This window comes from Lissotriton vulgaris, chromosome 5 (genome assembly GCF_964263255.1).
Source record: "Lissotriton vulgaris chromosome 5, aLisVul1.2, whole genome shotgun sequence".
Classification (NCBI taxonomy): Eukaryota; Metazoa; Chordata; class Amphibia; order Caudata; family Salamandridae; genus Lissotriton; species Lissotriton vulgaris.
In genome coordinates this window covers 248,638,489-248,664,881 of record NC_141693.1, presented here as the reverse complement: position 1 = coordinate 248,664,881, position 26,393 = coordinate 248,638,489, and the positions used below count along the sequence as shown (strand labels likewise).

The 26,393-nt window shown below is 46.0% G+C and overlaps 1 protein-coding gene across 2 annotated transcripts; it reads right to left on the bottom strand.

The window, feature by feature from the left end:
• Window positions 1–10,026: 10,026 nt before the first annotated feature.
• Window positions 10,027–21,510, bottom strand: KIAA2013 (KIAA2013 ortholog). 2 transcript variants are annotated; one of them, XM_086921289.1, is made up of 4 exons: window positions 21,379–21,510; window positions 19,740–20,833; window positions 12,744–13,594; window positions 10,027–10,722 (listed from the first exon to the last, which is right to left on the bottom strand). In XM_086921289.1, exons 2-4 carry the CDS (start codon window positions 20,689–20,691, stop codon window positions 10,705–10,707), a joined length of 1,821 nt encoding a protein of 606 aa, XP_086777415.1. In that variant the 5' UTR covers window positions 20,692–20,833; window positions 21,379–21,510; the 3' UTR covers window positions 10,027–10,704. The 2 variants fall into 2 exon arrangements, with proteins under 2 accessions (XP_086777415.1, XP_086777414.1); XM_086921288.1 differs by lacking the exon at window positions 21,379–21,510 and adding an exon at window positions 21,126–21,254.
• Window positions 21,511–26,393: the final 4,883 nt, after the last annotated feature.

Here is a 26,393-nt window from a genome sequence, read left to right as displayed (position 1 = left end):
CGGGGGACCAAGATGCAGAGGTGCTCTTGGCTATCCGTGGGGCTGAAACTGATCTGCAGCCAGAGGAGCTGGGAGGCTTGCAAAGAGAGGGCAAAACAAATGCAAGATCTTTGCGATTGAGCCAGAGGAGTCGTTGGACGTTCGGGCAGATGAACCTCTTCTCTTGAAGCATCCACTAAAGCAGGTAGTAGGCTGAACCTCGAAAAAATCTTAGTACCTGCAAGCAATCCGGCTGAGGAAATCTTTATCCAATGGATGAGGGGAACGTTGTAGAAAGCTGAATCTTACTAAGGGTCAGGACTGCAGTTCCCAGAAGCCACCTGCACAAGGACTTTGAGCAGCCACGCTGGGGGGCTCGGGGTGCAAGGCTTCAAAGTTGCGGACTTTGCGGTTTGTGCCGGCTGACTGCAGGGGACTTGTTCCTCTAACCCAAGGGAGTTCTTGTGAAGTCTGGAGTTTGCAGAGAGGTTTGCCTTCCTTGTGGAACCAGTTTCTTGCCCTGGTCGAGTCGCAATCCAGTGGGTGCAGGGTGGTTGCACAGGCGCAGTGCTTAGAGCGTATCTTTGGGGAGTCTTGCCTTGTCGTGGCCATGGGTCTCTTCTTGATATCACGTTGAATCGAAGGTTCTGGTCTCTGGGGTGCCACTTAAATCCTGGATGTAGGGGTTATTAGCTAGTGTGAGGCCTATAGCAGTCAATGGGCGTCTAGCCCTGCGGACTACTCCGCCCCAGTAGTGACGACATCCTGTGGGTGTATGTCACTAAAACTAGTCAGAGCCTGATTTCTAACCTAAATTCAAAACCATCCTTGGTCGTGCACCTTAGCTGCCAGCCCCTAGAGGTGTGAACAGCCTTGTGGAGGTGGATGCCTTTCTTAATAGCTAATTTCCAGCCTGCTCACGAAAAGCAGTGCCGGGGGCAGAGGGAGGCTTTGTTGTCAACTTGGAGATTATAAGTACCTTTGCCCAGAGGCACAAGTAAAGCCTTTGAGGCTCACCGTCAGTCCGGTGTGATTCACTAGATATCCTTCGTGGGTGGAGGTGTCAACTCCTGTTCACACAAGTCCTGTGCTTCTGACCTCTGGGAGAGGCACACAGCATGAGCTTCGAAAAAGCCTGCCAAGGCAGGGAGACACTTGTTAAACTAGGTGGGCACTATCTGAAGTGCCACCTGGGTACATGCTGGTTAGGAACCACCAGTGTGTCAGGAGTTAAAAAGCATGATGTTTGACACCAAACACAAAATAAATCGACCAGGCCATCATGGGGTCCGATATACAGGTAATGTCCTAATTGCAGCCATTTGTGACCGCCAGTCACTTGCACTAGAATTACATTTAGAACGCTACCACAGGGCAGTACATGCTTGCACATATACTTCCACACAGATAATATAATGCAGCCTACATCTTGGGCTATAGGAAGCGTATCTTAGGCATGCCTGACCTATATTAAATACAGTGAGGTGACCCTGTCACACATGGAGTGTGCAGGGTCAGACTCAAGCAGGCAAGGTGCTCGTGCGGGGCTGACATGGCAGACCTGCGAACTTCAATTTTACTGACTCAGGGTTGCACAATAAGTGCTGCAGCCCAGGTACCCCTTTAACATCCCTGGCCAGGGTACTACTGGTACCATATACTAGGACGTTCCAAGGGTGTAAAAGTACTTGCCAGTTTATTGTATCAATTCACATTGACAGTATGAGGGTAGGAGCACTGGTGCACACTTTCACTTTCAGATCAATTATCACAGCATCTAACAGCAAAACACAGGAGGATGACCAACCAAAAAGGGCACTTTACAACATTCAAGGTTTAAGCTTGTCCCTAAACTCTTGGATAGAACATTGGGTGGGTGCGGGGCGAGAAATGACACTGTTAGCATCGACTTTAATGGCCACTTATGTGACTGCCCTTTAATGATTGGCGTCTCTAAGCCCAGGTGTACGGTGTCAGAGGGGATTCATTTTGTTCATACCAAGGAAGGCTTGGAGATTGGTGCAATCCTAGAATCTCATAACCTTGTGCTTGCCTCGGACAAGCTGATTACCTCACCTAATCCTATTATTGTTCCTACTTTTAAGTGTAGGGGCTGCACCTCTATCATTGATTTTATCCTTGCTTTCACACCCCTAGTTTTGTGCATTCCCAACTTTAAAATCATTCACAGCCTATTTAGTGACCATAATTCCTTGTCTTTAGAACGTGAGGGCTTCATGGATCCCATCGGTCTACTAGGGAGAGGGGCTCCCAATGGGCTCTTCCTCGTTAACCAAGGTAGGCAACTAAACTTGTTCCAAGTGGACCCGGCGCACATTAAAGCTTCCCTTTTAATTAATGCAGCCCAGGATATAGCCACCTGTCTGAACGCAGATGCACTAGAGAAGGCTGTTTTGCAAGCATTTATGGGTATTGCTTGTAAAGACAAGGGATTACTGACCATTCCGTCAACTCAGGCGGGTAGTCAGCATCCAAAATGTTTGAAAGTGCTTGTTCCAAGCGCCTACTGCAGTCCTGAAGCATGTCCCAAGAGATAGGTGCCTGGTGGCAGCCCAAAGACAGACCTACAAGCAGGCAGTAACCAGAGGCAAACATACCCTGGAGGAATTCGCTTGGGAGGAGTTAATCCAGGCAAGTGTGATGGAGACAGCTCGCTTCTCTGGATGTCAGTGAAGCGGCAATGCTTTGCAGACGGGTCCTGCCATTTCTGTGCACATTTCTCAGCAACAGTGGGTAGACCCCTCTGCAGGGGTTTACAACTTTGGCGAGGTGGCAGAGGTGGAAAGCTACAGTAGCCAAAGAGCTGGGACAGGTTCCTGTAGTTTTTGCCATGAAGGAAGTAACCAAGGATATACATGCGCTACCTAGGAAGAAGGCTCCGAGCCCTGATGGGATTCCCCGGGACTTTTTGGGCATGGATGTTGAGCTATGGGGCCCCCTTTTTCTATGGTGGTCAACAGCAGTGATCATGCCTGTTTTCAGGAAGGGTGATAAAGATAATCCCCAACGCTACTGCCCCATTTCACTGATTGATACAGTAATAAAGGTTCTTGGGGGATTATACTGAACAGGCTGATGGCCTGGTCAGATGCAAATGACATTCTTACGGATGTCCAATATGGCTTTAGGCCGGGGAGGTGAACATCTGACGAGTGCTTGAATCTTTACTTAATTATAAATAAGTATATTGTAGCCCAGCCTGAATCCCTCCACCCGGCATTCGTGGACCTTACATAACCATTCAAAAGGGTTAATCGTACCAAACTATGGCCTCCAGGCCCATGGGAATGAATGGCAATTACCGAATCGATAAATACTGATTCGTTAATTACCGAATCTTAACGATTCGGTAATTTTTACTGATTTTTTTGCTACATAGCATTTACCGATTCTAAAATACCGAAATCGGTAAAACTCGGTATTTTAGAATCGGTAAATACTATTTACCTACATCTAGCCCTTAGCGAGTTGTCAAATGCTCCTAAAGTATGTTCAGGGTATGGAGCATTATTTAGTGCAGGTAACCAGAAAGAGTGACCGGTTTCGCTGGGCTAGGTTTCGATTTGATCAATTACATCATCTTCTGGCCACACCCTGCAAATGGGTCCTCCTGGACAACAGGTTGTCCTGCGGCTGCGACAACAGGTCTCTGCAGGACACCCTACATTTTATTATGTTTTGCAAGTACTACAGTTGGCCCAGAAAGCTGTTTTTGTTACCATTGTTGAAGTCTTTGAATTTTATCCAAGTGCGACCTTCTATCATGTATTTACAGCTGTTACCTAATGAATATGTTATATTTGCAGTGGTCAGTTTTTTATGCGCAGTGCTGGTGTCTTGGCGCTCAAGACAGGATTGAGTTTTGTGTCAATCTATCTGGTGTTCTTTTAATCTGATATTATTGTAATTAGGATTCTTCTGTTGTACTTAATGTATAAGAGTTTCAACTGTATGTTTTTATGGATATTTATTGTGTTCTTTCATGGTTGCATGTACAACCAAATAACGAATTTATGATGATGAACTGTGTAATGGATTACAAAATAGACTCTACTCTTCTCTCTGCTCATCCTCGGATAGTCAAAACCAGGGTATCTATTTTAGACCTCGACCGACTACACAGGCTGACTGATGTATCGCGGTCTTCATATCCCTCCAGGCCACGGTATACCTTCTACTCTTCCCCACATAAACAATATTCACAGAATGATATCATTTTTGCTGGGGCCAGCTAATACGGGGTGCAGACAATGGAAGTCTGTCCTAAGATTACCTCAGACCATAACCCATTACTCCTGACACTTCTGACCACTGCTAACAGAAAGGACTAACTTCAGTTTGCATTTCCTTGTCATCTTTCTAATCCAGATTATTGAACTCACATAGATGGGTTGCTTAGGGAGTTTATTAGGCTGAATACTGGAACAGCCCCAGCGCAGGTTGTGTGGGACGCTATGAAAGCGTATATTAGGGGTGCTGCACTACAGAAACTGGTTTGGATGAGAGGCAATATGTAGACACATTTAATACTGGCAACAAACATACCTGCTGATCTACGTTCTACTATGAGCTTCATCAATGCATTCTAGGCATGTTGAGCCTTGCTCATCAGTCTTTTTTCTTGCTTCTAAAATTGGTTGCAGGCACGTTCATTTGTACATATTGTTCTGGTATTTCTTTAGGATTCGCTTTAATTTTGTCTTCTGACATACGTGCAAGAGGACACGTTCTTTGTCTACAATATTTTGGTAAACTGGTTTGATAGCTACATTGGATCTTTTTTGCACATGGTTTTGGGTAATAAGGCAGCTCTCTTCCCTCTTTTTGGTGTTACTCTTTTATGCTAACTTTTCGCCAACTTTTTGCCTTGTTTCTAGTGCCTCACATCCATTTTTTCACGGGTGAAACGCTTAGCTCACTAGACCTTTATCCTTTATGATTGACGTGTTCTCTTATATTGTGCACCTCCTTCCCCCATTCTATTCTGGCTATGTTTGCTTCTCTTATCTCTCTATCATGCTTTATCTTTCAAAACTCGCTTTCTTCATTTGTAATGTAAATGTGTTTCTTAAAAAATTGGCCGGTTTACCGCTTATTTTAAAATATCCTCATGTTATATGCCATTACAGCCCTGAAGAAGCCCATGTTTGGGTGAAACTCGTTGGCTGGCTGTTTCTTATGAAGTGCAACAGAGAATAAAAGACCAGAAAATATTCATGTGCTAATGCTTTTTATTGGTATATTGCTGCATATCCAATTAAATGTGTCTACCTATTGCCTCTCATTCAAACCAGTTTCTATAGTTATATTTGTGATCTACAAGCAGCAGATCATTTGAGGTGGGCAATATCGCATACTGCCGTTGACTAGTCCTGGTGGTGCAGTCCTCTATGACCCGGCTGCTTTCAAATTCTTTTTCGGTGCTACACTACAGTTTATCCTTGATAAGGTTATGCAGGAGGGTGTAAACAGGCCTCATCAGGGAACTGTGGATTTAGAACTCCGCCTTGCTCAGGCAATACCAACTAGAGATCTGGGGAGCAGGCTCTGCATCTTGAGCTAGTTGAAATTCAGTATCTGTTAGACCGGGGGCTCAGAGAAAAGGTGGCTGCCAGCTATCATAAAAATAAAGTACTGCAGTACGAATATGGTGATATTTAGGTCAAATCTTAGCTCACCAGATCTCCGATAAGAAATCAAGATGTGCTATACGCAGTAATAAAGGCGATGATGCAGTCTTGCATACTAACCCCCAAGCTATTGCTGAGCAATTTACACCTTTCTATCAGAATGTCTATAGCCAGACCCAGCTGTTTAGTAAGTCTGACCTTATGGAATACTTATGGGGCTGTGGATTACCTCGCCTAGAAGCTAGCCATGTATCAATTTTACAGAAGGATATCAGAGCAGGTGAAATAGAGTGCTATTAAAGCTCTGCTTACCGGAAAAGCGGCTGGGAAGAAACAATTCCACTGGAATTTTGTAAAGTATTTATCAATATTATTCTACATCAATGTATTAATCTGATAGAGCATAGTGACAAGGGAGGTGAGGTACCTGCTACATTGAATCTCATATTACTGTTTTTTGTAAGGATAAACCACCAGAGAATAGGGGCTCTTACCTACCTATCTCTTTGATCAATTTGGATGCAAAGGTTTTTTCAAAGATACTAGCAACATGGCTGGTCCCCTTAATGCAAAATTTGGTTTCACCTCAACAACATTGCTTTGTACCCAGTAGGGATACTACAAGCCACACCAACGTGGCAAATGCAGCATTCGATGTTGCTGAAAGAACAGGAAATAGAATTGGTATGATCCCATTGGATGCCGAGAAGGCCTTTGATTGCGTGGTGTCGGAATGGCTCTGGGTAACGATGGGGTTCCTTGGCTTTGGGGATAGATTTATCAAGTGGGCTCAATCCCTATATAGGAATCCTATGGCCAAGGTAGTGCAGGGGGGACCTGTTCTCTATCATTTAAAATCCTTAGGGACACCAGTCGGGGTGTCCGCTTTCTCCCCTCCTGTTTTGCTGTTTATATTGAGCCGTAACTGATGTCTCTCTTACTGAATGAAGGAATCCGCCAGTGATATCCAGTGGCTGTGAGCTTAAAACTACAGCTTATGTCAACGACGTTGCTGTTTTTAGGACTAATCTATTGTCTGCTCTTACTCAAATAACAGACAAGGCAAATAGGTTTGGAGCCTTTTCTGGGTACAAGCTAAATCTAGCTAAAACACGTATATTGCTTAATTATGAATCAGAGTATCAGGTCCCCAGAGGAGCAGCAACATCCACCTACTTAAGAGTTAAGTAGCCAGGTCAATGACATTTTTAAACTCTCCTAGGAACTCTTACTGTAATCAGTAACCTCTAAGCTGCGCTCATGGCATCGACTTCCTATTAGCATAGTCTGCTGCTGCAATGTTATCAAAATGAACATGCTGCCAAAATGTTTATACTTATTTTGAGCTATCCCACTCCGAATTCCGGACTCTTTTTTTAGGTGTCTTGAAGGGGTCATTGGCAGTTTTATATGTGGCTACAAACGGGCTATCCACTTTTTGAAACTCCTGTATAAACAAGGGTGGTATCAGCTACCTGATGTGACTTTTGGGCAGCATTTGCTGGTCGCATATGCAATCTGCTGACTGGGCGGGACCCAGACCTGTCCATTCTGGAGTATCAATCTGTCTTGGGGTCTGACACCAGGTTCTTTTTTCATTGGCTTATGGGTCCAAATTGCTACAAATAGGTTTGATTTAGAATTATTTGGGATATTGTCCGTATCTGAAGGGAAATATGCTCTAGGTATTCTTTGGCCACATTGCATGCAGATACGCTACAGAGGGGCAATCCAGCTTTTCTTGAAATATTCCATGATCAGATGGGCAAGGCATGGGCAAGGTTAGGGGTGACGACTGTAGGACAACTATTTGATCTTAACATATTCTTCTAATTTCCCTTTCTACAGGCTTCATATGACCTTCCTCATCGGTTTTTCTTCAAATATATACAGCAGCGGAATTGCTTTTTGTGTAGGTGCAAGGAATCAATAGATCTTGAGGCATCGTATATTTGTTCTTACTTATATAGGGCACTTGGAAAAGCTTCGATCAGTGTCCTATTTTCAGAGGTTTTTCCTGGAAAGTACTGATAGTTTGTTACATGCTCCTAAGTGGAGCACGATGCTTCCCTCTGAGATCTCAGCGGTAGAGATCGAGAATGCTTTGGAGACAGTTGACCGGTCTGCTCTCTCAGTAAGCTTAAAGCTGCAACAGTTTAAGACTATCTGCAGGCTTTATTACACACCTGACCGGATGTTAAAATGGATCACGAAATGTGTTTTGGACAAGACTCAATATCCGAAGTGCAAATGCCATGCAGGAGATATTGCACATCTTTGCCGGCTGCCCTGCACTTCAGGAATTTTGGCAGGTGTGGCCCAAATAGTCCTACCCTGCTTTGGCCGTGCTCATGTTGGGTAAAAAGTTAGTAAGATGGACTAGATATGGAAAGTGATAACACTGAGTGGCCAATCCAAACTAGTGGCATTTGTAGACTTGAAACCAGCTTTCAACACAGTTCCTAGCTCTGTCTTGTGGTAAGTTATGAACTTGGTGTCCCAAGCAACCTTCATGCATTGTCTGCCCACATGATATCTTTTCCACAGTCAGATATGGCCCAGTGGGGGAAACCAAAACAGCATTCTCGGTAAACAAAGTTGTCAGGCAGGGTGTGTACTGGCCCCAACTGTTAACTCTCTTTATGAATGAGGTAGTGGGGCTTCTATTCTCATGTTTACACAATAACCTGAAGCCTTCTAGGAAAAAAACATTTACCTTAGTATTTACCAATGATATGTTACTCAACTCGCAGATGGCGAGTTGTTCACACAATGTATTATATGGTTTTTAAGCCTTAAGCGAGAAGAAAGGTTTAATATTAAATGCCAAAAAAATAAAACACATTTTTTTCAATCCACTCTGATGGTAAAAGAAAGTAATTTATTTAGAAAATATGATAATTGAGTGCATCTATGAATTTGATTATTTAGGTGCCAAGTTGGCTGACAGTGCTAAATGCGCGAATGGACGAATTAAATTATTTAAAAAACAATTATTTATAACATAAAGCCAAAGACAAGTTAGCCTATTTAAGCCGCATAAGGTCTCAGATGATTTCTCCATCTGTGGAGATAAACAGAGATTGTGCAGGCTCAAACAGGAACAGTTAATAGTGCAGAGTTATGGGGAACTATGGATCTAAAAAAGATGGCTTTTGTAAGCCCTCCTCGGATTGCAAAGAAATACACAAACTGTACCAATGTGGACAGATCTGGGTATTCAATCCATCAATCACATTGATAAACCCAAACCTTGGAATCCTTGATGCAGGATAAGATCAAATGATGACTTACTACCTTTTATTGCATCTCTCAGTTAGATACGATATTGAGGATTCAAAAAAATTACCCTGGCTGTTGTACCTTCGGAATATGTTAGAAATTTAAATGTTTGCTGTCACACTATTGGTACGACCCTGAGAAGATTACATCTGCTAAAGTTAAAGATCTTAAGAAAATATACAGGGCTTGTGTGGATTTGGAAAGGCTGTTAAGTAATGAGTCTAGCACCAACCAGCATATCCCAAGATTTGCAACCAACTTGGACATAATACTGCCTCTCCCTGCCAAAGACACCATATATTAAGTTTAGATTTGGCAATTTGGCACTAGTGAGTTTTACTGTGAACTGGACCAACTGTTCAGGACACTCAAAACCCGTTGTCTTTGCAATAACCAACCAGAAACTCTAGTGCACTTTCAAATTGTCTGCCCTTTGTACAATACCCATTTTCTTCTATCTATTACCAGTCTTTCAAAATTTTGGAACTCAAAACTCCTTTGACAGCTTTTAGATTAGCGAGGACCTTAACAGCCCCAACAATTATATTTGCAGTTTCTAGATTTTTATTGTATGCACAATGAATAAAGGTGCTCCTATGGACAACTGCTGGTTTGATTTTGACACTGTATTTAAGGAATATGGCACTTTATGGAGATTATAAACAGTGTAATGTAAATTGGTAAAATCTGTTCTTTTTGCTCTATGCAATTTTTGTACCGCATTATGCACTTTGTGTGTGTTTTACTTGAAATAATAAAATGATGATGATCAAGAAGAACAAGCAATACCACTTAAACACTTAACTGAAGCATGAGGACTACAGAGGGGCCTCCGAACCTGAGCTGTCCTATGTGCAAGTCTAAACTGAGAGATTTAAGGCATCCAAACCATATAATATAATCAGAGTTGATCGCGGAGAACAGATTACTAATGATGAACATGAACAGGGTGCACAGGCACAGCCAAAGTTCCTTTATGCACAACAGAAGATATGTCTAACTGTTTACTGAGATGAAGTCATCTTATTGTCTCAGAGGGATATCTGCACACCAAAGATTAGGAGACATTATTTGACCACAGCTTTAAAGGTTAATACGAGACTTACAAGAGTTCTGGGATTTAAGTATTTGTTTATTTAAAGCAAATTGAGTTTTCTGACAACTATCAGTTACCAGAAAGTTAGCACATTTTCAAATAAGTGGAACATACCACATTAATCTCAATATAAAAATAAAAACCACAAAAGGATCAACTACTTCCTCATTAAACCCTTTATAAAGTAAACAGTGCATTTCACGAGCCCCAGTGCTGGAGACTGCCAGAGTTAAAGTTGTAATGAGATCGTCAACAGAACAGCAGAGAAAGACTGGCCTGAATTGTATAATAATTATATTTCCATTTACATTTATACAACCATAAATTGAAAATTAAAACTGCAATCAAAATAAATTAACCCACAAGAAAAGGAGCAACAACATTCTACAGCCTCTTAAAGTTGGATCCACGTGCTTAAACTGGAAGGTGGATTTTTAAAAATCTCAGCCTTTCTAAAAGTTTGCTTGGATAACAGCCGTTAAGCAGGCTAGCGATAATCGAATCATTCCTTTCAAAATGGTCCAATTCTAAAATTCTCGAACAGCTCAAAAACACATTTTTAAGTCACTGATTCACCCAAAAAGGCACGAGATGGCAGGAATCCTGCAGCTGTGTTCAGAGCACTCTTGTTCTCCTCTCTGCGATGGGCACCTGCACACGGACCCCGCCCAAGAGAAGGGCTGGGATATCGTTGGATCACACACTTTCATCTTCCTGTTCAATTAATAAAACAAGTTATTATTCAAAAGGCGGCATCTTATGTAAGAACTGCAGAAGCACTCTCAACATTTATGGCATTGACTATACACCCCATTCTCAAAGTCCTCTCCTTCACTGAACTGTGGGTGCTCTGCAGGAACCTCCACCACAAGTCATGTGTTTAAGTCTGGCTATTATCTGGAATACAGCACTAGACACAGAAGTAGAGGCTTAAAGCCAAACTGTACATCGTTCAGCTCAAAGACACAGATATGTTAAGTCTTCCCGTTACTAAGGCTTAGAAGCACACTATAAACATAGAGCATCAACCCACCATCTCAAACACAGCCTCACCTAAAAAGACTGGAGTAGTGTTGCCTTGATCTAAGGTGCCGAGAGTGCAGAAGGCAGTTGCTTAAAATGTCTTGTGGCTTTTGTTGCTGGAAACTAAAAGAGACTGTGCAAAAGATGTCTACTATTTGCCTGAAAAGACTTACTATTAACTGTGGATAAGTCTGTGCCACAGGTTTGGTTATGCTATTTCTAAGCATTAGGATAGAGTGAGATATGTCCACAAATAATGTGTTTTCTCAGTGCCTAAGAAACAGATTAGCAGCATCTGTGTAAACACTTGTTTGGGATTCACTGATGTGGAACAGCAATTATTTTTTTAAACACAAAAGGTATTTAAGGTGTGTTAGACGTGCATGGGAACACGCATCACATGAACATATCTTGTAATAGTTATTAAGAACAGGAGTGCTCTGCGTGTAGCTGATGTGATTAGCACTAGGGTAGAATGTTCAGTGTTTAGCGGTATGGTCTCATCCAAGCACAAGGCAACATCCCTTCCGCAGATTACACCACCAGTCAAACTAAGCAATGGGAGAAACAGCACAATGTATGCTGTGAATTACAGAAATAATTTATTGGATTCATTTTAACTGTGGGAACTCAAAAGGGATCGCGTTTAAGTTGTAGTTCCACTTGAATCTTCTTGTGTGCTTTATGTGTAACATCGGAGAAGGTACTGAAAAACTGAGGCTACCTTAGCCATACAACAACTGGTGAATTGAACTTACACTGGAGTAGCCATGGTATAATCGAGTTACTACTAGCTTTCTAAAATTATGTAGTTAAATCTCCTATTTGACACCATAAATATCCTTAGTACTTTGTGGGCAGCAAATCCTATGGTCAATATGTGAAAATACCATCAACATTTTTTCTGGACTAATTCACCATTAATAACACTTATTTTCAGGTCTCCTCAGGGTCCTTTCTCGAATGTTACTGATGCATTTGTTCTTATACTTTGGGTACATTGGGCTGATACACCAGATTTTTCACCCCAGGGAACGGAAGTACATCCCTGTCTGACTGGAAAATATTAAACATAGTTTCATACAACTGATCCTAAATCTTTACGCTGTTAATACAGTCTTTAGAAACTTGAAATACTAGCCTATTTTCAAGAACAGGAATCAACAGTAGAAATATAAGGAACATGTTAATATCTTACAATCAATGTTAACAAATTCTGATAATCATATTTGGGTAGCAGTGCAGTTCTGTTGTCCCTTATGACGGATCTGGACCCTGAAAAGTTTGTTAAAGCTTTTGATTACAGTAATTGTTGATCAAAGCATTCACTGCATTGACACCGAAATAAAAAAAAAATCAAGATAAAAACAAGAGATTTTATTTACACGATTAATCCAGGTGAGATTCAATTAAAATGGGCCACTGAGAAACTGAGGCAGTCTCAACAGCGTAAAGTTTTATTTAACAGCCATAAAGACCCTAGTATGCAATACAATACTGTGTCAAACCAATGAAGTTGGCTTGTGGGAGGAAGAGAAAGAAACCCTTCACCAATCACCTCATGCACGCATATGATCAATCCCATAAAATACCACATAACCTCCCAGTTAGAGGATCCCTACAACCACCAAGCCACCAAGGAAAAGAGCCTCCTGGCGACAGATGAAAGCACAGAACAGCGGCAGTAGGTGACTGTGTAGCATTTCTTATACCTTACTCCTGAAGAGTGGCCTTGCTCCAGGGCCACAGTATTCATTGTAGATTAGTTTGAATAGGAAGAGGTGAAACAGTGTGATGAGGGAAGCAACGCTGAACCAAAAGATGAAGGGTAAGCCTGGGTCCTGCTTTGCCATGTGCTCTTCATGGGCCAGGATAGCCTTGAGGTGGAGCGTGTGTCTCAGGTCTTGGAGGTGTGTCAGGTCTGTGGAAATATACAGCAGAGGAGTGAGAGGCTGGGTTATCATCACAGGAAAGGTGTGTCCGGAGACCTGAGAGGTCAGCTCCACAGGCTCATTCATACAGCCGGCCTCACAAGCATATAGCCGTACAGGTTTATCCTGTAACTTCACAGACACATGCAGAAAGGGCTTCTCCTCCTGGTCCATTAGGACGGCCAGATTGATTAGATCTTTATTGTAGCGGATGCCACGTAGAGAGAAGCTGTTGTGGAGGTGTGGATCAGCCTGAAATTGGAGGTGATTTTCTGTAAACTGCAGCCCTCCAAAGCTTAGCACAATACCCTGAATTAGTCCGTGTGCCCCGGCTGTTACAAGGACTTTGCATCCACGCTTCTGCAGGGTTAGCTTCCATAAATCTAGTAGTTGTAGGATCTGTGGGACACTGTTAATATTCTCAGGCCACAGGTTCTCTGCATTCATGGTGGCATGGCCGCTGAAGCAGTGGTCTGCGTAGTTCAGGCTGGCCTCCATTTTGTCACGCTCTTCGCTGCTTATGAGAGGATCCAGAAGAGGAGCGGGCGTGCTGGAAAGAATGTAGTACAGAGTGATGTTCACAGTCTCCCCAGATGGTGTATGGGAGTCTGTGCTCTTCTTCATCTCTACACCTGGAAGAAAAAGGCACAGTCTATTAATTGACAGTCGAGCCAGGATATGCGATCAATCCACTGAGATAAAAACGTCAGTAAAGAAACTGGGGATAAACATCCTTTCAAATGACGGTCATTGTATAGCAATATCTACGTAAGACTGGGAGAAAACAGGTGTCAAAGGGAGCACAGTGTGATGCTCTACTGATCCCAGAATCAACAAATCGTTCCGCTCTCAATATCCAAATAAATTTCAGTTTGAAAAAGAACACATTAGAAACTATATAATGCAGAATAGTTATTTCATGTATTACATTCAGTATTGTAGAGCGAGTGATAAAAAAGAGAAGATGATGCAGTGTTTAGTGCTGGTATAAAGCAACGCCCAATCAACATTGTGTGATACATTTAGAGATAATCATTTAGCCAAAATGAATCAAGCAGGCACATTTGTTGAACAAAGGATGTAACAAAACATTGAAAGAGTCCAATAGTAAATCAATAAACCACTTTTAGGATTATGACTTGTTCAGATCAACCAGATAGTCATCATCCAGACAACAGACAACAAGAGACATTTCAAACATCTATGGGTGTTATAATGGTCAAAACAAAACTGAGGTCAGTGTAAGAAGAAGCTGGGTAATGAATATAGCACCCACTATTCAGAAGAGATACTGAATAAAGAGGCTCTCTGTTTGGCACAGTGAACAAAAACCATGGTCTGAAATGAACCCCCAAGCAACCACCAGTGCCTGATTAATTCAAGTATTCCTTCTATCACCTAAGGGCAACGAGTATGCCCAAATAAGGGTCCATAAGCCTCAAACTATACCTCACTGATGAGACCCAAGTAGATTGAAACCAGTCTGGGGTTGCTTGTGATCCCAGGCACTCTGGGCTGGACAGTTCCTATTGGAGCAGAACCAAGACTGGTTTGCATAAGGCAGGCAATTGTTTTCTCTCAGTGTGCCATTCTAACAGAGGTCTGGAATGTGGCCGAAGCGATCACCAGCAGCTGACATTAATTCAAGCATTCCTTACATCACCATCTTGTCTTTTCTATCAAATTACTAAACATTAACCTTATAGCTATACTTCACTGCAAATGTAGATTCTCTTGGTCAACACGTTTTACCACCATATTTATTTATTTCAAGACTTATCTCTTGTATACTTCCAAATCAGAATCATAGTATCACTTTTAAATGACTTATTCCGAGGGAGAATGAATGTGTGCAGCACGATGTACTGCTGATAAACACAGGGTACCACACTAAACTGTCCACTTCAACAAGCAATGTTTTCTGTGCAAAACATGCTTAAATCACTTTGATGGCTACAGAACGGTTTTACTAGGCCAGAACCAGATATGGATTTTCCACGTTATGCCCATCAAAAGACAACACTCGCATATGAAACGTGTCTTGTCTTTCTTTATGGGTACAGACAAGGACAATTCTACCAATTTCCAGAGAACAGATCTGCAGTTTACTCCAGGAAGAGCATATCAACTTGTGATTATGTAATTGTATTCCAATAAGAGCTATGGACACCACTGTGCTGGGGCACACCTGAGTCGGAGTAGAGAGTTATTAACTGGCAGCCCTGGATGGGTATGCTTAGAGCAGAGAATGAAAAAGAACAGACTCTGTTAATATGAGTTTACCAGAGACTGCTGTTGCCAACAGAGCACTCCTATGTAAGGAGTAGTTCACTGAGAGGAGACCCGGAAAGAGAGGAATGCCAAATGTAAAGCAGTAGACAAAAGAAGCCTTTGCTTACATAAAATGGACCTACATACACAGAACAACTGGGGTCTGGAGTGCTGACTTTTCACCATTCCAGGAGAACGAAGAGACACTCAGACCAGAGTTTTAGCTATACACTTCAAAAACACGATCGCTGACCACCTACCAGCAAGAAAGCACGCCAGCAAAACAACCTTAATTATGGACAGTTTTACACTGGAAATTTGTAGTGTAAAACAAGGGGCGGTGGATTTGTCAGAACTTCCATATGGGCAAAGATTGCTCCTTTGTTGCTACTTTATATTTTCTTTCCCAGTTGATACAATTCCATGAGTGTGCGAGATTATTGGTCTGTGTTAAACATGATGTATTTCCAAATAATCAGGTTGTGTCACTCACCTCTGTTTAGATTTGAGAACACTGGCTAGAACAGGGGACCCCATGTGTCTGTAGTTGGGAATGTGCAGAGACCAAGAGATGACTTGACTGAGTAGGTGTTTTCTAAGAAAAAGAGCGCACAACTTCTAATCTCTCCTGGACAAGATGCCTAAAATTCTTAGAACTGCTGGCCAAACAAGCATTGGCAAAGCGAATAGTCACGCCTATGTAAGAGCTATTACCTTTGCCAATTTTTTTTTAGCCATGATGTACACCAGTATGGCTGCAGTTCAGTATGGCTAAAAGTTAGTGGTGTAGAGGAGAGTGGAACAGAGTGTCATATAGTGGAATGGTGTAGGGTGTTGTAGAGTGGAAGAGGGGAAACAGCCTGTACCACGGCGCTGAACCACGTGCAGCAGTTACAACGCGGCCGTTACAACAAATGTGTCTTTACCATGCATTGCTTTACCACACGTTGTTACATCGACACGCCTCAGGGAAAGCAGCGTTGGACATTAAAGTCCAAAGCTTTACCTACTGTTGAGCATAGTGGAGATTAAATAGTAAATGATAGTGCTCCTAAATCCATGGTTTAACCTATGGCATGCCGTTGTAACGATATGTAGGGTAAAGGAATACCAGATAAAGACGCATTTAATGTAAAGACTGAAGAGTACCGGCATGCGTGGTAAAGAGTGGTGTAGAGTGGCACAGAGTGCAGTGGCGTAGAGTGGTGGAGAGTAGCGTGGCATAGTGTGGAGCAGAGTAGAATGTGCAGTGGCACAGAGTATAGTGGTACAGCGTGGAGCGCTGCAGAATGCACTGGTGTAGAGTGGAGTGATACAGAGTAGATTAACAGAGTGCAGTGGCTTAGAGTGCCTTGGCATAAATTGCAGTAGTGCAGGGTAGAGTGGCATAGAGTTCAGTGGCGTAGAGTACAGTGTTGCAAAGTAGAGTATCGCAAAGGGCATTGGCATAGAGTGTTGTTAAGTAGAGTGGCAAAGAAAGCAGCAGAGTAGAGTGGCTTGCAGTGGCAGAAAGTAGAGTGGGCTGGTGTAGAGTGTTTCAGATTATAGTGACGTAGAGTGCAGTGGCATGGAGCGCAGCAGCATAAAATTCAGCGAAGTACAATGTTGCTTTGTAGAATGCAGTGGCATAGATTAGACTGGTGCATAGTAGAGTGCAGTGTTGTAGAGTGGAGTGGTGCAGAGCAGAGTGGCGTAGAGCACAGTGGCCTAAAGTGGGGCAGAGTGGAGTGCCATAGAGAGGAGAGGAGTGGAGCGGAGTGGCGTAGAGTGCAGTGATGCAGAGTAGACTGTTGTAGACTGCAGTTGGCCTAGAGTTCAGTAGTCCACAGTAGTGTTATAGAGTACAGTGGGGTAAAGTGGCAAAGGTTAAACTGGAATAGAAAGCAGTGGAGAAGAGTACAGTGATGCAGAGTAGAGTGCAGTGATGTAGAGTGCAGTTGTGTAGGGTGCTCTGGTGTAGAGTGCATTGGTTTAGAGAAGAGTGATGTTGAGTGAAGTAGCATAGAATGGAGTGGCATGAAGTGGCATACAGTGAGGTGGGGTAAAGTGGATTGTTTCAGAGAAGTGAAGTGGCATAGAGTGAAGTGGTGCTGGGTTGAGAGCAGTGGTATAGAGTAGAGTGGCACAGAATATAATGGCGTAGAGTGAAGTGCTGTAGAGTGCAGTAGCGCAGTTCAGTGGTGCAATTGGCTTTGCCAGTGTGTTTTAGCCATGCTGTATACTAGCTTGTCTGCTGTTCAGCATGGCTAAAAACTAGTGTCCTAGAGGAGAGTAGTGTGGAGTGTAAGAGTGGAATAGTGAAGAGTGGAGTAGAGAGGTGAAGAGTGGAGTAGAGAGGTGAAGAGTGGAGTGGCAGAGAGTGTTGTGTATTGGAGTGGCATAGAATGGAGTTACGTAGAGAAGTGTAGAGTGAACTGATTTAAAGTGCATTGGCGTATAGTGGCATAGAGTGCAGTGGAGTAGAGTGTAGCGGCATAGAATTCAGCAGTGTACAAGGCAGCGGTGTAGAATGCAGTGGTGTATATTACAGTGTTCTTTAGTAGAGTATGGTGCAGTGGTGTGGAGTGGGGCGGAGTGGCGTCGAGCAGTGCACAGTACAGTAGTGCAGAGTATAGTGACGCAGAGTGCAGTGGCGGAGTGGGGTAGCGTGCTGCAGTGGAATTGAGATGAATGATGAAGAGAAGAGTGACAGAGTGCAATGGGGAAGAGTGCATTGACATATAATACAGTATTGCAGAGTTCAGTGTCAAAGAGTGCAGTGCTGCAGAGTAGAGTATTGTAGTGTGCAGTGGTGTAGAGTGGTGTGGAGCAGAGTAGTATAGAATGCAGTTGCTTTGAGTAGAGTGGTGCAGAGTGCAGTGGCGTAGAGTGTTGTGGAGTGCAGCGTCGGAGGGGTGTTGAGTAGAGTGGCAAAGAGTGTAGAGGTGTTCAGTACAGTGGTGTACAGCAGAAAGCTGCAGATTAGAGTGCAATGGAGTGGCATAGAGTGGAGTGGAGTGGTTTAGAGTGCACTATCGCATTATGTTGCAGAGTATAGTGACGAAGAGTTCGGTGGCACAGAATTTAGTGGCGAACAATGCAGTGTGATAGAATGCTGTGACGTAGATTAGAGTTCTGGACAGTAGAGTGCAGTGTAGAGTGGCCAAGAATGTAGTGGCTTAGAGTAAAGTGGTGCAGAGTGGAGTGGCAAAGAGCACAGTGGCATAGAGTGGACTGATGCAGAGTGCAGTGGCGTAGAATACAGTAATGCAGAGTAGAGTGCAGTGGTGTTGAGTGCCGTAGAGAGCAGAGGCGTGGAGTACAGCGGTGCACAATAAGAGTGCAGTGACTTGCAGTTGTGTGGAGTGCAGTGGCACAGAATGGAGTAGAGTGGCATAGAGTGCAGTAGCATAGAGTAGATTGTTTCAGAGTAGAGTGAAGTGACGTAGAGTGGAGTGCAGTGATGCTGGACAAATTGTACTGGCATTGCGCAGAGTGGAGTAAAGTGGTGTAGAGGGCAGTGTAGATTAGAGTGGCATACAGTGCATTGGTGTAGAGTGCAGGGGTGTAAAGTTGAGTGTTAGAGTAAAATGCATTAGAATAGATCGAACTGAGAGTGCAGTGGTGTAGAGTGAAGTGGTGTGGAGTAGAGTGCAGTGGAGTAGAGTGCAGTGGCGCAGAGCACAGTAGTGTGGAGTGGTGTAAAATGAAGTCGTTTAGAGTAGAGTGCAGTGGCATGGAGTGGTGTAGAGTGTAGTATACATGGTGTAGTAGCGCACTACCACTACAGACAACACAATTTCAATCTAAATGGCCATCACATTTTCACAGACATACAGTTTTACTAATAAAACTATACAGCGCACCAACAATGTGTGGAAATGTCATCTACTTCCCATCCGATGGGTAGGAGTTAACCCTTTGTAATATTATTCCATCAGCTGTAAAGTTATACAAGATTCAAAGGGGTTCAGACTGCAAGATCTGTATGTGTAAATTTCTTGCATTCAGAAACCTAGCCCTCTGAGCGTGTAAGCCAAACTTGCACACGAAGATGGCTATAAATTCGACCTACTGCCTTCAGCAGGACAGCCTTTATTGTGAGACTTCCCCGTTCTGAGGAAGTGTCTAGAATCAGGGAAGAACTAGGCTTGTTCCAAGGTTTAGACTTTTATATCCATGTTTTGACATCAAAACTATTTGTGGGCAAACAAATTAATCTAGACAAAGGCTCTCATCAGAAAGACATGGCTCTAACACTAGTCAAGCTCGAGTTGACTACTGCTAGTGTGATAATATTCCAAAAATGCAACAAGATGGCTCCTTGACTATATCCTCAGGGTTTCCCTGTTATGTTATTTGCTTACCAAGTTACTTCTTAGTTGCCTCACACGCTACAAAAAAAAGCAGTTTAAAGCTATGGCAAATACGTGTTTTTACAGGAGGCATTTATAATCTACATACAGTTTGTAGTTTTCCAAATGTTAAAAAGGGTTTCTGGAAAAAGTGGAAAAGTATCATAAATACCTGAGATAAACAGGTCTGACCACGTTTGCTGATGTTCGTGTAACAAATCTTCAACCCCCATCCGCATCACTTCAGCCATTTCTTTCTTTGCAGAGTCTTTAAGTTTACTTAGTACATCCTCCAACTTAATAGACTCCATTGGCTGTGAAGTATATACTACAGACAGTGCAGTTTCAATGTACTCTGACTTGGGGCTCACTTGAATTCTATTCACCAACTTCTTCGTGGCAACCACCACAAGCACAACTTTTCCTCCTTCCACCTGGAGTCGTCCTGTGGACAGCAGAAACTGCCTGTCCTCTGCCTTTTCCGTACTTGTGGAGAATTTGGCTCCTAATGGAGGTGTTTGGGGGCTGATTTCAAACGTGGCAACTCTATCACTTGGGTTGAAGATGCGAATTCTCTGCAAGTAAAGGTGAGGCCGGCTGCGATGGGCACAAATGTCTTCACGGACAGTCACACATTCATGAGGAGAATGCGATGCTGCCCCCTGAATGCAGCGGATTTTCCTAACTAGACCATCTCGAAAAAAGATTGCAGTAGACTGGGCTTCAGAGACAGAGGCCGTTGGTTGTAGGTGAACCAGGGGTGGATAGTCCGTCACACGAGCAGATAGGGATGAAGAGAGCAGCCAGAGCCGATTTGATGCCGTATCAATGAGAATATTTCCATTCCCCACCACCATGGGCTTCTGCCTTTGCCCGTCGTCTATTGGCTGAACCACAGCTGCATCCCCTCTGTCTGACAGCACCCTCCATTGCTTAGACTCAGTCTGTAGACAAGTCCCAGTTACACCACGCGGTTGCCCATTATGCCACAGGGAGGGGACAAATGCGCCCGAGCTTAAATACCAATAAAGGATCAGCAAGAAGCCCAGCAAGGCCAGGAGCCTCCGGGCCCAACTGCTGGACAGTAGCCCAGGAAAACTCTTCAGCCTCTGCTGCACCCACATCTGGGACGCGTGCGAGTCTCGCTGGCCTCCTCCGAGGACCTCCAAGAAGGGCTGAAGGTATTCAACTACGCCCGCGTGTTTCTCGTTGCATCAGGGGCATTTCTCTCTTTGCCACGAAGTCCACATGTCCCCGGCGCTGGCCCTGGAATAAGAGGAGACAATGAACGAGCATCCCAGATCAGTCTACCACTCAGACCCAACACCCCCAATGAACTCTTAACTACCCGTTCAGACCTTATCCCTCATTTGTGACCCCGCCATCACATACTTAACATTCATCTCACGCACCTCCGTGCCCTTCTGCTTACCCCCACCCCTCTAATCGCCACTCTTCCAACCATAGCCACCAAGAAGCGAGGTCTTGCACTACCACACGTTGGCCGATTTTGCTCCCTGTCCCAATTACTCTACCCATAATGCATTACACTTCTTACCTTACAAGCTTCTCGCCCCCTTGATGACCCAACTTGTCACCCCAGCTTTCGCTTTCCTCGACCTCGCAGACCATTTCCCGTCTCAGCTACAGCTGCCCCCGTCCCTGCGAGTCGTTCCTACCCTTTACCTCCACGTTCCGTCCCTAGCCGACCTTGTTCCTAGCCACCCCGCCCCCTTCTTACTTTTCGTGCACCTAATACCCTTCACCTACCTGTACCTAAAATTGCAGACTTATCCGCGACTGACACTTACCGTTCGGAAATTCAGCCTAATGCCTGTTATTGATCTTTTGATGGACGAAATTTGTGATAATTCCAGTACTTCCGGGTCGCATGACAGCTGAGCATACTCTGTGAAACGTCAGGGAGTGGGCGGGACTGGCAATGTGTAACATGAGCTAAGATTGGAACATTGCCGGCCAGTCCTAACACACCGCACAGAACTCCGAAGGGATCATTGGCTATGAATTCTGCACGTGTCTCCGCGGTGTATAAATATTGACCGAGAAGATCTGAAGTAATTGGTGGGTGGGTACGTAGTGCAGGGTGGGGTGACTATCTATGACTGATGCCGAAAAACGGGTCGGACGCTGGTAAATGTTTTTGTGCCGCTGGAGCTAGGCTGCACTTGTTTGTGACATACTTAGGTTCTATTGTCTTAGCATTATTTACGCAGTATTTTATGTAGTACAAACTCGATCCGAAGATATGAGAGCGCTTTATATAAGCACCAGTTACATTACACATTCATTTTTTGTGAGGCGTGGGGAGACTACGTGATTTGCCCAGAATTACATGATGTTGAGCCGACACTGAGACTCGAAACTGGTTCGCCAGCTCCAAAGGCGGCAGCAATCTGTAGGGAGTCCTGGACGACAGTTTGTTGTGGAAGAGGAGCTTGTCAGACCTGTTTCCTGTGTATCCTAAACTTGTTCATTAAAGAAGCTTTTACAATATTCCTGCTTCCTGCATAATGCTTATGTGAACTCAGGAGAGGCACACTACAATTTGATAGCAAGCTTGTTTTGGATTGGACAGCTTTTTGACTGCAACTGTTAAGATTAAATACAGTCCATTTCCTAATTGCTTTTCCTTGAACTATATCTTCGTTTGCATCTTTACCATGCTATCCATAATGTACTGGCGGAGCCACACGGCCCGTTCATTCTACGCACGCACGCACGCACGCCTGCAGCCCGGGGGCGGGGTAGCCCTCGGGTATAAATTAATGGGCGCCAGACTGCACGTGGTCTTTGGCCCTTATGCTGTAGCCAGTCTCTGTGTGTGTTATTGCCAGAGTGTCAGTTAGGCCCCACTCTGAGGCCTAGGTCTTCCTTGCCCCCTCCACACACCACATTGGCGACGAGGCGGGTCCATTACCCACGCCTCCACCCGCGGACACTCCTGCTGTGTCCCGCGGTACTGCCGGAGCCGCGCTCGCGCTACCTGCGCTGGAGCCGGCGGCCGGCGCTGTCTTCCCGCGCGGGTGCAACCCCGCTGTGCTGCTTCGTCTGGCCCTGCCGGGGCCGTGGGAATCTCGCGCCTGTCGTGGCGCAACAGGTGAGCCGCCTGCTGGTGGGAGAGTGCGCCTGCTGTGGGGCCCGCGCTACGGCGGCCCCGTGTTGTGCCCAGCGCCTCCTCTCTGCCATCGCTGACGGCAGGCATCGGAGTGCGTGGGTGGGGAACATGCGCAGTGTCTATCGGAGGGACTGGCTCGGCCCTCACCGCGCCCCCCCGACGAACGCTCACGCATCTCGCGGACGCGAGAAGGTCGCCCTTCTGAGGCTCACACGTCCCGCGGAGCTCTATTTCGGCCGTTTTGCGGGGCAGAACACGCTCAGCTTCCTGGTACACTGGTCACCACGGCCCAGAGTCGTTGAGAGTGATTGTGGGCACTCCGTTGTGCAGCAGCTACCCGGAAGAAAGGCTCAGAGCACACGCCATGCTGGCTCAGTCGGTCCCAGGGGTCACTGGTGCTACCACACCATCCGTGGACGTCCCACGCGTCAAACATGAACGTGCAGGCGGACGGAGGGGCCGCGGCCACTGGACCAGCACCGAGAGTCCCTACTCCACCTCCAGCACCGCCACTGAACGCAGGACCGGCGCAAGGAGGTCTACCACCCCGAGTCCCTGCGCAGAACGCTGCTCCCACCGCGCCAGGCCATGCCATGGCCGCCCCGATTCCACCATTTAGTGAACTGGCTGAACCAACTACAGCGGCTGCGCGATGGCGCCTATGGCTTGGACGCCTAGAGCACACGCGTGGGCGTAGGGGAGACCGATAACAGAGTCAAACGCTCACTCCTGTTGTGCTACGGAGGCGATGAACTATATGAACTATTCGAGACCTTGCCGGATAGAGGGGACAGCAACGACTACACGGCGGCAATCACGGCGCTCAACTGCCACTTTGACCCCCGCGCAAACCCTGACTTTGAATGGTTCAAGCTGCGCCAAGCGCGCCAAGCCGAGGGGGAGGCAATTGACATCTTCTATGCAAGGGGGCGCAAGCTGGCAACGTCTTGCGAATTGCCGGACAGGACACTTGAGATCAGAGCGCAATTGATACAAGGGTGCAGATCCGTTCAACTTCGCCGTCTCATTTTGCGACAACCACGCATCAGCCTGGATGAGATCCTCGTGCTGGCCAGGTCACATGAACTCTCAAACGCACGAGCAGAAGCGATGCAGGCCGCGCTAGACGGTCCCGCGCCTCAGGCGAGACACGTGTCGATTAAAGAGGAACATGTGGATGTAGTGCGGAGGCGTCCCCCACCATCCGCGCAGAAGACCCAGACGATGTTCCCGTCCAAGTCTTCGTGTGGGAACTGCGGGATGGACCATCCCCCGAACGGACGGTGTTTCGCACGAGGAAAGGCGTGCTCGAACTGTGGGAAACTTAACCATTTCGCGAAGGTGTGCCGCAGCAGCCGCCGTGCGGGGCCTAGTGGAAAGAATGTCACCCAAGGGGTACGTCAGATCTCGCTTGAAGATCCCGGTCCATGTGGCGATGCACATCAAGCATTCCGGTTGGAGGAGGGAGACGATGATGACAATGTGTTTTTCGTCTCTTTCGTCGGTCGCGATGGATCCAGGAGGGGGCCTCCCCCAATGTGGGAAGTCGACATTGAAGGATCCCCGGTGAATGCGCTGATCGACACTGGGGCGTCGGTTAACGTGATGGACAGCATACAATATGAGCAGCTTCATCCTCGTCCGCCACTCTTGCCTTCGAAAGCCAGAATCTACACTTATGATAGCGACGAACCGTTGCCTCTACGTGGGGTGATCGACGTAACAGTATCGTGCAACGACCAGAAGGTAAAAACCAAGTTCCATGTCACGGGGGGCAGACGGGGCACGCTGCTCAGTTGCCACACAGCGGAGGACCTCCAACTCGTGTTCTTTGCTAACCAAGTACACAAGCGTCATGCCGACGCCCTGCTGAGAGACTTTCCGTCATTATTCCAAGGTTTGGGCTGCCTAAAAGGAAAAGTGTTCAAGCTACACATTGACAGCACCGTGAGACCAACTGCACTGCGGCACCGGAGGGTGCCGTTCCATCTGCGGCCGCAGGTGGAGGAGGAACTGGTCAAACTCAAGAAGCTGGGGGTGATCGAAAAAGTGTCAGGGCCCACTCCATGGGTGTCACCCCTCGTGGTTGCACCGAAACCAAAGCAACCGGGTGCAATAAGGCTATGTGTGGACATGCGTCTCCCGAATAAGGCCATCAAGAGGGAACGTCATCTTACACCAACTATGGACGACATAGTAGCTGATTTAAATGGCGCAAAATGGTTTTCCAAGTTGGATTTAAACGCAGGTTCTCACCAGCTGGAGCTCCACCCGGACAGTCGCAATATCACGACTTTCTCGACCCATGTCGGTCTCCGCAGGTTCAAACGTCTGAGCTTTGGGGTGTCTTCGGCCGACAAAGTTTTCAAGAATGCGATCAGGGAGACACTATCCGGACTACCTGGAGTCATCAATCTCAGTGATGATATTCTAGTCTTCTCCAAGACCTTGGAAGAACACCACGGGCACCTGAGAGCCGCGCTCCAACGTCTGGTGGACCATGGGCTAACGCTACACAGGGAAAAATGCTCATTCTACAATGAATCAGTCGAATTCTTTGGGTACATCTTCTCTCGGGATGGGCTTAGAGTAGACCCCAAGAAAGCAGAAGCCATCCGGTCGGCGCCCAAGCCGATGTCCGCAACGGAGGTCCGCAGCTTCTTAGGGATGGCCACTTACTGTGGCCGGTTCATCCCCAACTTGGCATCCCTGTCGGAGCCGCTGCGAGCGCTCACCAAGGCAGGACAACCGTGGACATGGTCCGCGAAGGAGGACGATGCATTTCGAGCGGTGAAGGAAGCCCTCATTGATGATAAAGTCATGGCGTACTTCAGGCCACATCGCCGAACGGAGGTTGTCGTGGACGCCAGCCCGGTGGGGCTGGGAGCTGTTTTGTTGCAGAATGCGGAGGACCACACTTGGGTGCCCACGGCGTACGCGAGCCCAGCGTTGACGGCCACCGAGATGCGGTACACACAGATTGAACGTGAGGCGCTCGCCATTAAGTGGGCGTGCCAATACTTTAATCTGTACTTGTTTGGGCATGAATTCACAGTAACTGACCACAAACCGTTAGTCCCGCTATTTGCAGGGTCGGCCAGGCTTGCGCCACCCAGGATTGAACGGTGGGCGGTCCAGCTCCAAACGTACAGGTTCGAGGTCATCTTTCGGCCCGGGGCGGACAACCCCGCGGACTTCCTCTCGCGCCACCCACACCACGACTCCGTTGCACAAGTGCATGAGGAACTTGAAGAGGTGGAGGAATTTGTAAGAGTCCTGTCACAGGAAGCGTGCCCCAAAGCCCTCACGTTGGATGAAATTGGGGCGGCCACTGACCAAGATGAATGCCTGAGGAGGGTGAAGTACACCCTGGAGGATCGAAGTTGGAAGTATTTCTTGCACGGGGCGAGTGCCCTCACGGTCGAGGAACAGACTTTTCGCCAGCAAATGTGGCGCGCGCAGAGTGAGTTGAGCACAGGACCCCATGGAGTGGTATTACGAGGAGCCTCCATAGTCGTTTCCTCGAGCCTGCAGAAAGAGGTTGTGCGCCTTGCTCACCAAGGGCACCAGGGCATCGCGAAGACAAAGGCGCGACTAACGGGTAGAGTGTGGTTCCCCGGCATGGACGGCGCAGTGGAAGAGGAGATCCGAAATTGCCATTCGTGTACCATAACAAGTCAGGAGCCTGCC

Excerpts from the sequence above, each read along its gene's own strand:
- KIAA2013 (XM_086921289.1), bottom strand. The coding sequence starts at position 20,691 with ATGTGGGTGCAGCAGAGGCTGAAGAGTTTTCCTGGGCTACTGTCCAGC. Across the intron at positions 13,595-19,739 it reads GTCAGACCTGTTTATCTCAG|GTGTAGAGATGAAGAAGAGC; the intron begins GTATTTATGATA and ends TTTTTCTTCCAG.